The sequence below is a fragment of the Ceratotherium simum genome, chromosome 3 (genome assembly GCF_057802395.1).
Source record: "Ceratotherium simum simum isolate JZ-2026a chromosome 3, ASM5780239v1, whole genome shotgun sequence".
Lineage (NCBI taxonomy): Eukaryota > Metazoa > Chordata > Mammalia > Perissodactyla > Rhinocerotidae > Ceratotherium > Ceratotherium simum.
The window spans coordinates 91,578,362-91,592,614 of NC_141902.1; the positions used below are offsets into that span (position 1 = coordinate 91,578,362).

Here is a 14,253-nt window from a genome sequence, read left to right on the forward strand (position 1 = left end):
AACCTCTAATAAAGAACTTCCTGTCTACAATTTACTTCTTTATACGTATAAATTAGAGAAGGTTCAAAGTCATCCTTGCATCCCTCTCCCTTAGGTTCTGAGATCCTTTCTTGAGTAGGAGAGAAAGGAACAGGATGACAGTTAAGGCACCGAGAGTTATTATGCACTCCCAGGAGCCCACCCGCCCCGTGCACTGGTTACCGCCACTGTCATTCCTGGTTTATCTTTTCCTTTTTTTACCACAACAAAAGTTTAATTCTTCCTCATACTGCACGGCCACAGCAGGTCAGCTGTGGCTTTGTTCCTATCACCTTCCCAGTGAGACTCAGGCTAATGGAACAGCCTCCGTCTGCAACATTAACATCCTCTGTGCCATGGCAGAGGGCAAAGAGACATGACGGACCACACATAAGCTCTGAAAGCTTCTGCTAAGGAGGGAGGCAAGACACAGACACACACACACACGCACGCATACTCAGGCACATTCATCAGTTTTATTGATATATAATTCACGTACTATACAATTCACCCATTTAAAATGCACAATTCAATGATTTTAAGTATATTCACAATGTTGTCTAACCATCACCATAATCACTTTTAGAACATTTTTTCCTCACTCCAAAAAGAAACCCCATACTCAGTATATTCCTGATTCATCTTAACCATAGGGGAGATTATAAACTATGAAGGCATTCTTTTATGCCCATAAGAATATGGCATAATATAAATCTCATTTGTCACACCTGGAATAATATTTTTTAAATAGCTGAGACCTGCTAGGTGTAAACCACACATCCCAACCACCATACACCTTTCTCTAGGACATCCTTGGACATGGTTCTTAATTCAGGGTCCAAAGGAAGTGTGAGAAATGGTGTGTGTGTGTGTGTGTGTGTGTGTGTGTGTGTGTGTAGCTCTTTATGAGGAGAAATTCCATAGCTGTAATCACATTCTCAAAAAAAAAAATAAAAAGATTAGGAGTCACTGTCCTGGCTTTGTCAAGGCCCCATGTTCCCCAAATAGATGGTAAGTTCTTTAAAGCTAGGAACCTAGTCCTAATACATACACATATGCAGTAATTTGTGGGGGGAACACAGAAGATGCATATTTATTCAGCTGCATACTGAGAAGATGACTGTCACAATGTCACCTAAAGAATAATGACAGCAATAACAGATAATATATATTGGGTTCTTATTATGGGCCAGACATTATTCTCAATGCTTCACATGCGTTAACCCATTTAACCTTGCTAACAACCATATTATCCCCATTTTCCAAATGAGGAGATTAAGGCACAGACATGCAGATATGTTAAGTAATTTGCCCAAGATATACAGATATACATGAGAGAGCCAAAATTTAAACTCAGGCAGTATGGTTCAAGAGCACATATTCAACTACTCATCAAAATAACCAAATTGGTTGATAGGATTTAGAGGCAACAGCTCAAGCACTAGGTTTGATGGAAGCTTCTGAGCAGGTAGAGCTGTATGAGAAGAAAGCTCAAGGAGATGAGTTGCCTCCATTGTACATTTCATGTGACATTTTAGCACAGTGATGTTGTGACATGATTCTGTCCTAATAAGTCTTATAACATCAATGCTTTGCATATGATACTTGCCCATAAGTCCTGTCTTTTAAACAGGACTGTGATGTTTTCTGCCATAGACAGAAGTCTGAGGAGCTCTGGCTAGATAGGACTCAAGGAAAGTCAACAGGATAATGTGGTGGAAAGAGTGTCACCCTGACAGTACCGAGACCTGGGTTCTAGTCCTGGCCCAGCTCTTACCCCGGGATCTTGGTCAGAAGTCTTCTCCACTCTGGACATCCATCTTCTCATTCACAGAATGATCAAGTCAGACTATAGTCACTTATACATTCAACAAATAGCTACGGACCACTTGCCATGTAACAGGCATTATTCTAAGTGCTGGAGCTATGGCAGTGAACAGCCAAGACCCTGCTCCATGAAGTTTACCTTCTAGTGGGGAAGACAGAGTATAAACAATGAAACACATGATTGAATGAGATACTTTAGGATGGTCAAAAGTAATAAGGGCTGAGGACACTATTAAGCCACATAATGTAATAAAGAGTGATAAGTGGGTAGGAGAAGAAAGACTACTAAGACTGAGAGGTCAGAGAGGCCTGGCTAAGAAAGTGACACTAGAGCAATTGATGAGAAGGAGACAGCCATGTGTAGGGCAGGGGATTCCTCTGGGTCAGATGGATCAGCAAGTACAGAAGCTCCAAGCGGGAAATGAGCTTGGCATGTTCCAGGGATTGAAAGGAGGTTCATAGGCTGAGAGCAAGGGGTAGGAGTGCAAGGAGAGTAGAGAGGGAGATGAAACCAAATCAACATGCATCCTGTGGCCCTGGTGAGGGGTTAGCGTTCACTCTAAGTAAAGTGGGAAGTAACTGGAGGGCTTTAAGCAGCAGAGTGACACGATCAGACTTATGTGTTTGAAGTATCACTCTGGCAACTGTGTTTGGAAAAAAATGTATGGGGCAAAGTGGAGGCAAAACATCATCTGGGAGGTTATTACCATAAAGTCAGAAGAGAGGGTGGTGGCTTGGACTAAGACATGGAAGGCAAGAAAAGTGGATATGGATATAAAACGTTTTAAGGACTCGGTGAAATGAGGGACAGAAGGGTGAAGGATGGCAGGTAAAGGGAAGAGAAGAGTCAAAAATGACTCCTAAGGTCTTGACCTCAGCAATTTGATGGATGGTACCACTTAGAAAAACAAGAAACACTAAGGGTTTAGAGTGAGGAAATGGAATGAAATCAAGAATTCTGTTTTGGCCAAGTTAAATCTGACATGTGTCTTAGCCCCCCAAGTAGAGAGGTCAGGTGGACAGTTTGATATAGGAGTCTAAAGGACAGGGGCAGGAATTTAAATTTGGGGGGTTAGTTCCAGAACCCCTGCCAGCTTTAATCATCTATGATTCTGTGAAATCAGAGACCAACCAACAGGAAGGAAATCATTAAAAACAGCAAAAAAATATATTGAGTCTTTCGTAAAGCATTGTCTTAAGCACTTTCCAATGTCATCTTTTTTAAGACTCAGAACAATCCTATGATGTAGGAACTCTTACTGTCTCTTCAAAGCTCATGGAAGTCCAGTAGCTTGCCTAAGTTGCCCCAGTAGGATGTGGAAGATCTAGGATTTGAACTCTGGCCTTTCTATCTCCAAAGCCTGTGCTCCTGTTAGCTACACAGTGCTCAATGGCTACATCCTCCGTGTAGAACAGAGGAGGAAGGACACATGTGGAGAAGCAGTGAGCGGACAAGTAGGCCAGTTACATCCCTTTGGGACTTGGAGGAAAGTCTCAACGCAGAGGTAATGGCCAGGTAGAGAGGCAGTCTACTGATAGAATATCTACATGTTGTCTGGGAACCCAGAATGGGGATTATTTCAAGGATAAAAAGCATTGAGTGATTTACAATACATGATAAATAATCTCACCATGTTCTCATCCCAATAACCTCATCCGTGTCCTGAAAGAGCAGGGACTCTGGCCACGTTCTCTTTCCCACCTGCCCAGCGTTGCTAACTTTCTCTCCTTGTGAACATAACACAATTGACACAATCATGCCCAAATCAGGGCGTTCTCCCCCTCCCCACACCATCAGACTCCCACACAGGTCAGCTTGGGGCTGGCTCTCTCAGCTGAAGATCAAGTGTACATTTCCTTACAACAGAGAGGAGTAACTTAATGTGGCATCCAGAGCTTTGAGGGGAAAAGCAAGAAACTGAACACAAGAGAAAGCCCACCACAACAACTCTAAGGGATTAAATAAATTCTTTTATTTTGTCTTGCTGGAATCTTATATTACATATTCTTGGAAATAAGTGGGCCATAGGCTGATGCTAAGAAATCTTTTATAATAAAGATATTCAGGTTGTAATGTAACTGTTGTTAAAGGATTTGACCTGAATAGGAAAAGAAACTAAACAGAGCTTTCTCAACAGAACTCTTTGAGGATGGATGGTGCTAAATTCCCAGGGGAAAGAGCAGCTCTCTGTAATAAAACTTTAAAGACCCCCACCCCTCCCATAAGGAGTTCTTGCTGAGAAAACTAGAGAGATAAAACACACCTGGGATGTAGAAAAGGACACGTACTTCAGAGTCAAAGGGATCAGAATCCAAACCCTGACTGTTCCACTAACTACCACGTGACCTTGGGGGAACTCAGTTACGACTTCTGAGTCTCAGTGTTCTCATCTAGGAAAGGGGGGTAGGGGAACCCAAACTTACAATTACTGCGTGGAGCGAGATTGTATTTAGAAAAGCCCCAGGCACAGTCCTTGGCACACAGTAAGTTCTCAATCAACACTAGCCTTTCCCTCTTCTCTTCTGATACCAGCATTTTTTATGCAATTTTCTAAATACCTTAATAAATTTTTTTTAATTGCTTTAGTGAAAAACTTGCCCCTTCTGTCCCATGAGATAAAGCAGAAAGATTCCTGGAAAGAGAATCAGAGGACTTCTTGGCAGTTCCACTTTTGCTGATTACAAGTCAGACCCTCTCCAGGCTGTCTCCTGGGCTATAAAAGAAGGCTGCTAACCACAGTCCCCCTCCCCCAGGATGGCCACGAGAATTAAATGAAATAATGTATGAGAAAGCACTTAGAAAACCATGACATGCTCTACAGATGAGGGAAAGTACCATCTTTTGAGTGCGGTTCATAGACAGACATCTACGTTGTTCTACTTATGGGGACCCCAGTGGAGCTCCAGCCAGCGTGTGAGCCATGCCAGTGAAAACAAACCCCAAAAAGGAAGAGCTGAGCCAGCTGCAGAGGACACAACCCAAGTTCAATAGTGCTGGTAGATGTGATCTCAAATCAGATGGAAATAAAGTGTAAGCTCATCAACTGCAATTGCTTGGGTCCTTTCTGAAACTAACAGCATTGAGAGAGATCTACAGAGTCCAGAGCAGGGGACTAAATGGAGAGAACAGAGAATCTATCAGGTTTATTCACCAGTGTTCAAGGAAGAAAGACACCAGGGACTGCAGATATGAGTGTTCCAGTCACCAGAGAGATAGACTGCATTGTAGGACAGAAATCCAGCTTTTCCAAGATAAGGTAGTGGCTACCTAACACCTCCTCTTTGATTCTATTATCATCACCACCACCAATAACAGTAATTACTACCATTATTAGCAACTGCCATTTCTGAACCCTATTTACCAGGCACTGGGCTAAGTGTTGTATGTGCCTCCTGTCATTTAATCTCTACTGCAGCCCATCCCTAGGTAGGCATTATTATTACACCCATTTTACAGATTAACAAACAGCTATTCCAAGCATCAGTTTGGAAAAATCTTTATCCTTAAGAATCCTTAATCCAAAATCTTTAAGATCAGGGAAAGGATATAAAGGTCAAGAATATTGCAGTCTCTCAAAGAATTTCCCTTGATGTATACAAATCAATATTTTATTTTTTCACATTCAATAAAAGATAGAGAAAACTGAAGCAGTCAAGAGGAGATGCTCAGTCACTCATAAACCTTGAGGTAGGATCCAAGAGTCTGAATCTCCAGCCTTCTTTGTGGCAGACAACTTGGCTTTAACATCATTGGTTCATTTCCAGGCATAAGAAAGAATTACACTGACTAATGCAACAGCAGCTTAGGGGTGGGGGACAATGGAACCAATCAGAACAATTTGGATAACTTGACATTGGTACAGGGCACAGTGATTTCACTTCCTGCTTTTTATTCTGTACATAAGGGAGAAGAAAAGACTTCTCAGCCATCACCCCAAAAAAAAAATTAGAAAAAAGCCGCCAAGCCAGGGCTCGGCAATTAGTGTTGGAGTAAGTGATCATCTTGTGATTGCTCAGCTGGGGCCTGAAGACTTGTAAATGCATTTAGAGGACAGAAATAGAAGATGTTGTGAGAGAACAGAGAAACCTGGCCCATTTGCCAGGAGAAAATGTCCTGAACTGCCAGGAAATTCACTCAGTTGGGATTTGGGGTATGTCTTCATAAATGGGAAAAGTTAATAAATAAACCCATGGATGAAGCCAGCGCATATGCCTCGACCTCTTGACTCTTCTCTCTATGACCCCCAGGTTCCTCTGGAAGCCCCACTGTGCCTGTCAGAGCCCCTCGACCAGGTGCTGACCTTCTCACATCAAGCTAAGCAACCAACTCAGCCCCAGTATGCAGCCAGGCCTAAATTGGGGGTCAACTGACAGTGACCCATCCTTCTTGCTCCTGATCCCCTTGCCGCCCACAGCAAGTACTTTAGCAAGAGCTGGCCAATGTGTCCAGGAGAAAACAGGGTCCAAGGTCATGGGCAGGCTCACTGGTATCATCAGAACCTACTCCAACCAGATCCCTCCTGCCCCCAAAGCCTTGAGAACCTTGCAAAGCCTCACCAGCCTGTTACTCCACCACCCAGCAGACCCCAGATCATCCCCAAAGAGACAGTGGGTCACAGCCCTCTTCCGGGATCTCAAGGGTAAGTCAAAGACATGTCCCATTACAACCCACTTCAGAGACACCTGTAACCTGAGGTGCACCCCTGATCCCACCTCTGTAGCCTGTAGAAACATGATGAGTCCTAAAGCCCTCTCGATTTCCCTGAGAGCTGCAGATGACAAAATGCCCTAGAAGACTCTGAGCATTCAGCCATTGTCCTCAAAGGGGACAGAGCTTCTCCACGTTGACAGCTTCTCCCCCCAAAATATTACCTCAGACCACAAACTGGCCCTCCATATCACCCATGGAGTGGGTTTTTTTGGCCCATGGAGTTGATAGGTTTATTTTTAGTTGCCATTATTTAAAACTTGAGAGGTTTCACTGGACCTCCAGCTCTTCCTGAAAACACAGTAAATCTGGCAACACGAGGCCCCACCTCTACACAGTAGCCATCAGCTGGAATTTCTTACTGGCTGCCTCTTTCGAGTGGACATGTGGTCCCCAGCCTCCACTGTCCCCACCTGGTCTGCCATGGGCATTTAGCTTTGTGACCCTTGTATGAGTTAGTACGAAAAGGGAGACATCTCAGAGGTCAAAAGTTTCTCCCCCTGGGACATTTTACATTAAAACTCAAATCCTCAATAAAATAAACACCTGAAACATCTGGTCTAAGGCCCTCCTCTGCTCCCAGTTACACCCCCTAGCTGCAAAGAAACCACATCAGGAGAATCCCACCACAGAGGCTCAACCAGGGCAAGCGGGCGAGAGCTACGTGAGACAGTTGAGAGGGAGGTCTCAGTCCCCTGCAGCAAAGACATGGGGCCCTGAGCAACGGCCATACAGTGTGCTATTTCCAGAAGGAGAAAAGAAAGTTCAGCACAAAAGAAGAGTGGCCATAACAGATAAAAAAAATATTTATCGAGCACTAACTATGAGCTTGGGAAAACACACAAAGGCCTGAGGAGTGGGGCGAGAACTCCCCAGAAGAGAAACAACTCCCTCTGACAGTGCTCCATGATATCTTCTCTTTCTGCACCTCCCCTCCCCCACACTTTCCCAGAGCTGCCCTTGGATGCCTCTCCCTATGAGATTCCCATCCAGCCAGGCTGCCCTTCCATTATCAAGTGCAAAGTGCCTCCAAGGACAACTCTCAAGAGGCCAAAGGAAAGACTCGTCTGCACATCATTCCTCAATTTTCTCCCCACATACAATAGACTCCACTCTCCCTGGTCCCTGTGGAATCTCTGCTCTTGGGGAACACACCCAGTAGATATCCAAGATGGCCACTATCCTCAAAGGAGAGCTGACTGGACAGCAAGCATTCCCCTCGGGTGCAGTGGATTGGCACTTCCCCTGATCACTTTTTCAAGTCCACCTTCTCCCCAGGATGTAGCGATCCTCCCATCAAATCTCAGACACTTCAGCCCAGAACTAGGCTTGGAGAGGAAGCACCAAGCTCACGTGATTCCACCCGCAGGTCTAGCCAGAGCCAACCCTGAGGAGGCCCCTCCACCATCAAACACAGCAGGTAGGGGGAAGGAAGAGGTAGGGTAAGGGAGGCACAGACAGACAGGAATTCCACCAGAGCCATGCAACCTCCAGCTTGTCCCAAAGCTATGTGACCTTATATATGGTGTCTCCACTTCTTGGAGCTCTTCTCCATTGAACCCAGAATCTATTTAGACACAGCACTTGGTCTGGTCCTGCTTTCCCTCTTCTTCTAACCCCCCATCCCAACATACGCACACACTTATGGACCTACAAACGGTCTCAAAAGTGTAGTAGTCACATCATATACGACACGTGGAATTTCCTATCATTTATATTCCTATAAAGTGCAAATTTCATCACAGAAAGTGAACAAACTTGGGGGTCAAGGGACCCTCCCACTATGGCCTGGTCCTGGGCTTTCTTTCCGACAGGAACCTTAGAGATCATCAAATCCAAAACCTTCATCTTAAGAGGCAAAATCTGAGGTCCACAGAAGTTAAGGGACTTGCCCCAGGGCACACAGTGGCAAACCCAGGTCTAGATCTCAGGTCTCTGTCTTCCCTGCCCAGGACTCTCTCCCTGCCATGGGCCCCCCTCCCACATGCCCACTCCCTATGGCTCAGCACCCAGCTCTACTCACATATAGCGCAAGTGTGGGTTCTTGGCAAAGGCTCTGGGCTGGATGCTCCGAAGTCCTGAGTTCTTGATGGTCCTGGAGAAAGAGAAAAAGAGGGTCGGCAGAGCTTAAGGTGCAGGGGGACATCTACTCTGGGCTGAGGCTGCCAGGAGGTCAGGGCAAGACCAGACCTGCAGCTGCCCCTGTGAACTGAATCCCTTCATCATCAGCCATCACTGGGTGGTCCAATCAGGGGTGTTCAGTTGTCGGGGGGAGCATCTGGGCTTATACCCCACTGGGACCTGGGGGATGGTTCGGGATGTGAGTAGGCAGGGCTAGCAGCTGCCCTCTACCTATCTTGGCAAGTGGGTAAGAACAGAGCTCCTGCTCATAAATCTGGTCCAGCAACTATAGGGACGCTGCCTATAGGGCCCTTTGAGCCTCCTCCCTTCCTCCACCCTGAATCCCCCGCAGCCACTAGCACTGAGGTCCAAAGGAAGAGGTGGCTGGGAAAGTGCGTACTCTCTGGGGACCGTTAGTCAAGCACAAGGCTGAGGAAAGAACACTAGCCCAGGAGACTGGGTTCAGGTCCTGCCTTGAAACCCTGTCTACAAGGTGAGACTTCACGCAACCCTCTCACCTCTGGAGACTAAGGTGAAATGTGGGAGGGTAAAGGGACCGCCTTTGAAGCCCCTGGCATTCCCTAAGTGGGCAGTGCCAACTCTATTAAAAGAGGACCCCCCATGGGGAAAGTACAGACAGCAGCCTTGAAAGACCCCTCACCTAGCCCCGGAAGGCTGACAGGTGGACCGCCCACCCCCTCCATCGGGTGAGGCCCCTCCCATGACCTGGTGCACTCACAGCTTTTGGAGTCCGGTGTAGAGCTCCATGTCCACGGCGTTGAGCGTGTGCAGACCGCGCCAGTTCTCTATGTGTCTGCAGGGGAGGAGGAAAGGCAGGGTTCAGGTCAGCTGCGGGGCTGAAGGAAAGGTGCTGGCTTTAGAGCCAGAGAGACCTGGGTTTGAATCCCGTATCAGCCACTTGCGAGCAGGCCTTCTGCCAAGTCACCAAATCTCTCTGAGACTCGACTTCTTCCTCTGCCCAGTGGGATGCACACCACCTGCCTGACACAGTCATTGTTACATCCAAAGTGCCTGGCCCATGGACAGCATTTAACGCCCCCCCTCAGCTCCACAAAGACTCTACTCTTTAAAGACCTGAAACCCAATCTCCCTGTGGGTCTTCCTGACTTCGTTTCCTTCTGTCTTCTTTCCTTTGTTTTCGTCTTTAGGATTTCCTAAGGAAAGGCTCATTTTCTTAGTTGCTGCTCATAATAAAGACAATACAAACGACTCAGGTGGGGGGAATGGCTTGCTGGTGGGCATGGCTTTTGGGTGGGAAAACCAAGGAGGAACACACACCTGCCTCAGGGGGCCCCAGGGTCCAGACACCAAAGTCCCCATTTGGGTGACCACAGCCCAATCCATCTGGAGTTCAAGAACACCAATAGCTTGATTTGGCAGAACCTAGTCCCCAAGGGAGGGGGCAACCAAGGTACCGGGGAGGCACCACAGTGTCACGGAAAGCATGTGAGAATGGCAGTCAAGGAGTCCAATTCTAGCTTCATCTCTGTGACTTAGATTACAGACCAGCGGCTGTGAGCAAGAGCTCTGATCTCTCTGGGCCTCTTGTGTCTTCCTTTGTAAAGGGGGAGGGTTGCACTAGATCAACAGTTTCTCCCCCTTCTCATCACAAAGATATCCTTTTAGAACTTTCTCCCAAAAGATCTCAAGTTTAAGAAGGCTTGTGTTGAGCAAGCACACTACATTTATTAAGTAATAATTAATTCATCTTCTTGGATTTATTAGTCAAAGATGTAAATCACTGTTAACCACCATTAGCTTTTTATCAATAGATATAAACCAGCCCTAATTTGCCCAGTGAATAAATTCCACCCCAAAGCAAATGAACTCAAAAGTTCTGTGAGCACGGGAGGGCCTGTCATGATTATGGGTTTGATTTCTGTTAGGTGTTTTTTGGGTTTTTTTTTTTTTTTTTTTGATATTGACAAAACTCCAGGGATAAACATCCTCCATTACTGCTTTTGGGGTCCCCAAGTTGAGAACCATCAGACTACTGATGACCAAGGCCCTTTCCAACTCTAGAGCTGTGTGAGAGGTTACCATTCACACACACCTGCTATCCCAAGGAGTTCCACGGAGCCTCAGGAGAAGGCCTTCCGCTGCCCGCCCCACCCTCCCCAGATCTGACTCTCCCATCAGTGTCCCGGAGGTCCAAGCACCCTCTTAGCGAGAAGTGCAGAGAGGTGACAGCTCACCCTGGGACAGAGTTACCGAAAGCACACTTAGGCCAGAAGAGAGGCAGCCATCTTCCCCAGACGTCTCCTCCCTGGGCCCACCACACCCATGGCTCTGCCATCTGCCACCAAGTGTAGCCAGAGCCAGAACGCAGCAGGGTGGCGGTGGCCAGGGCCTCTGGAAGCATTTCAGAGTCACACAGTGACAAGGTATGCCGTTTTGTACCACATTCTTTCGGAGCCCCTGCAGAGCAGCCAGACACACTGGAATTTGCCAAGGACATGGACCAGGTGGCCAGGTCAGTATTGAATTCCAACTCTGAAGTCTTCTCCCTGGGAGCCCCATGGCCCTAAGGCAGTTTGTTTGGTCTGGTCCCACCAAGGCAGGGACCCTGGCTCCATTTCAGATGAAAAGGAAGGCCAGAGGAGTAGAATGACCTGTGCCAGTGCCCCCCAACCCCAGGGTGTTCGCTGGGCCATTGGTCCATGGAAACTAGCAAGTAGATTGCAGTATTCCTACAGACGACCATGCATTCATGGGAGACCAGCGTCAGACAAGGATATGCTCCCATTAAGCAGCTGTCAATCAAGTTGTTTAAATAAATGCAATCATTTTTTTAGCCCACATTAGAATTCCATAAATGTGTTTTTATTATGGTTGAGTTGTCAATCATTATTGCATTCTAACACTTCACCCTACTCAGCCTTCATGTCCTTATGCCCACAAATCGATGCTCCCCCAACACAGGCACACACTGGGATATGGCAGGGCAATGAATGAAGTCCTTGGTGCAAAGGGCTCCCTGGTCAAATGAACACGGCCCCTGCTTCCTCTGTGGGGTGTGAGTCTTCCTATATCAGGGAATAGCATTTTTACAGCCACAGTGCAATGGCATAGCTAGGAGTCTGGTCTCTAGAACAGGGTCGGCAAACTACAGCCCAGGGTCCAGATCCAGCCCACCGCCTGTTTCTGTACAGCCTGCGAGCTAAAGATAGCTTTTACATTTTTAAAAAAATCAAAAGTAGAATCCTATTTTGTGACATATGAAAATTATATGAAATTCAAATTTCAACATTCATGCCTGTTCATTTACTATTGTCTATGGCTGTTTTCGCACTACAAGGATGGAGCTGAGTAGCTGCTGCAGAGACCATATGGCCTGCAAAGCCTAAATTATTTACTTTCTGGCCCGCGACAGAAAAAGGTTGCAGGACCCTGCCGAGAGCCAGGCTGCCGGGATGCATATCCTGGCCCCACCACTGCCTCTATCTAGGTGACCCTGTCCAGGTTACTCCACCTGTCTGTGCCTCAGCTCCCTTATCTGTCAAATGGGGATAATAAAATGCCTCCAGCATAGCAATGACGTGAGGACTGAAAGACTACGTTAAAAAGCCCGTGCTGGCAGCTGGGGGCACACAATACATCCTCAGGAAATGCTGGCCAGCCGCGATGATTATTTTTAACCCTCTGCCTTGCAGAGGCTGAGCAGTCTTTTCTCAGTTTTCAAGCTAAAAATGGTATATCACGGTTCTGCTGGAAGTTGTCATTTCTCAGCAATCATTGATAAAAACGCCATGTGGCGGAAGGGTGGAGGGGTGGTAAACCTGTCATTCATGACCTGCAGGAAAACTGCTCAGGCAGAAGTTATAAACAGGTTCAGGGGATGCAGAGACAGCAGTGCAGGGCAGGTTCCAAGGGAGGCGCAGGGAGTGAGGGCACAGCCTGACAGCTGTGGACGACATCGGCAGGGCGCCTGCCAAGTTTTCCTGTGACTCATCACTTGGTACCAGCCCTGGGGGGGTCAGTTATGGTAACTCTGCTGGCTGCTTTGTGCCATTAGGGAGGTCGTGAGTTCAAGTGGAAAAGGCAGGCTTTAAAAATACAATAAATAAATGAGATAAGGTATGAGAGTGGTTGGGTTTGCCTTCGCTCGCGGTAAACAGTGGGTACTTGGCCTGGTACGATTACAGGTGGCTTCTCCTTTCTTTGTGCTTTTCTGGGTTGTCCAGTTGTCTTCATCGAGTATTTACTTTGTCATTTGAAAATCGATCAATAATGATCATTTTTTAAAGGAAAGTTAGGCGCTTGAACCCTGAGCAAGGCAGTCACTGGTCACTCTGTTCCAGGACCACAGGCTGCCCCAGCCCATCCCTGCAGCGAACACTCTGCCGCCACAGGAGAAAAAGAACTCAGAGTGACGCCAGGAGCAGGGTCAGCGGAACGGTGAGATCCTGCGTTTGCCCACTCTGCTCGCAGCGACGGAGACCTGCAACCTGGTTCTCAGTCTGCCTGCCCCTGCTTCCATCAGGAGCAGGGAAGGGAGGGGTAGAGAGAAGATGAAGAGGAAGACTCCAGGCCCCCATCCCTACTTTAAGAAAATTATCTCCACTTTAGTCTCTTTTAATACAGTAGCTCTCAGCTGGAGGCAATTTTGCTCCCCAGGGGACATTTGGCAATGTCTGGAGACATTTTTGGTGGTCATACCTAAGGGGAAGTGAGTGATATGGGCATCTAGTAGGTAGAGGCTAAGGATGCTCCTAAACATTCCAGAAATGCACAAGACAGGCCCCACAATCAAGAATTATCAGCCCACAACGTCCACAGTACTGAGGTTAGGAAACACTACTTTATTACACGAGGCTTCTGCCTAAAATTGCCATTGAAGAAAGAGTCTCATGGCTTAAAACAGCAACAATTTTGAAAACGACTGCTTTGTAGCCAACGCTAAGAGGCCCTAGGCCAAAACCAAAAGGGTTGCCTTCAGGTCACTTGGTCCAGGTGAGAGGAAAAGATCAAAACCAGGATCCTGAACCCTCCAGAGCCAAGGGCAGTACTGTGAGGAAGTGAGGGGCTTTTGGCCCCCCGAACCATGGTCAAATCCAGGTTACACGTCTCTTCTCACCAAGCTCTGGCTGGAATCCACTGGCCAAGAGTCTTTTCCCTCCACTGAAAGTTCCTCTTCTGCATTTCTAAGGTCCCTTCATTGCATGGAAATGTGAAATGCTCCATCCCGAGAGGCAGCCCGGTGCCCTGTCCCTACCCTCTGGCCACTGCCCTTCCTTGACATCACAGAATCACAACTCTTTGCCAAGAGCTAATGTGCATCACTTTTCCAGAGAGAGGGAGGAAGTGAGGCTTAATTCATGGCAATGCTGAGCTCCTGAGCCAGAACCTGGCTGAGGGCTGCCACTCAGAAAACCTCAGTGAGGTCCAGGTGGGCCCCCGTGGTCAGAGAACACGCTGCTGCCAGGTGGACTTGGGTGGGTCGGAGCCAGACGATGGCTCAGGTGCAAAGTCTCTTCAGAAGTCCAAGAAAAACTATCAGAAACGAACCCATTCCCAATGCTTCACAATAACAGCTCCAGTCCTGGGGCAGAGAAACC

At 47.2% G+C, this 14,253-nt stretch overlaps 1 protein-coding gene across 4 annotated transcripts in view; it reads right to left on the minus strand.

Moving 5' to 3' along the window:
- NTRK3 (neurotrophic receptor tyrosine kinase 3) overlaps window positions 1-14,253 on the minus strand; it is a 367,961-nt gene that overhangs the window by 290,317 nt on the left and 63,391 nt on the right. For all 4 annotated transcript variants that reach the window (XM_014788632.2, XM_087428913.1, XM_087428912.1 and 1 more), the window contains exons 2-3: window positions 9,414-9,488; window positions 8,577-8,648 (exon numbers count right to left, since the gene is read on the minus strand). In XM_014788632.2, coding sequence (XP_014644118.1) covers window positions 8,577-8,648; window positions 9,414-9,488 — 147 coding nt within the window. The remainder of the gene's footprint in view (window positions 1-8,576; window positions 8,649-9,413; window positions 9,489-14,253) is intronic.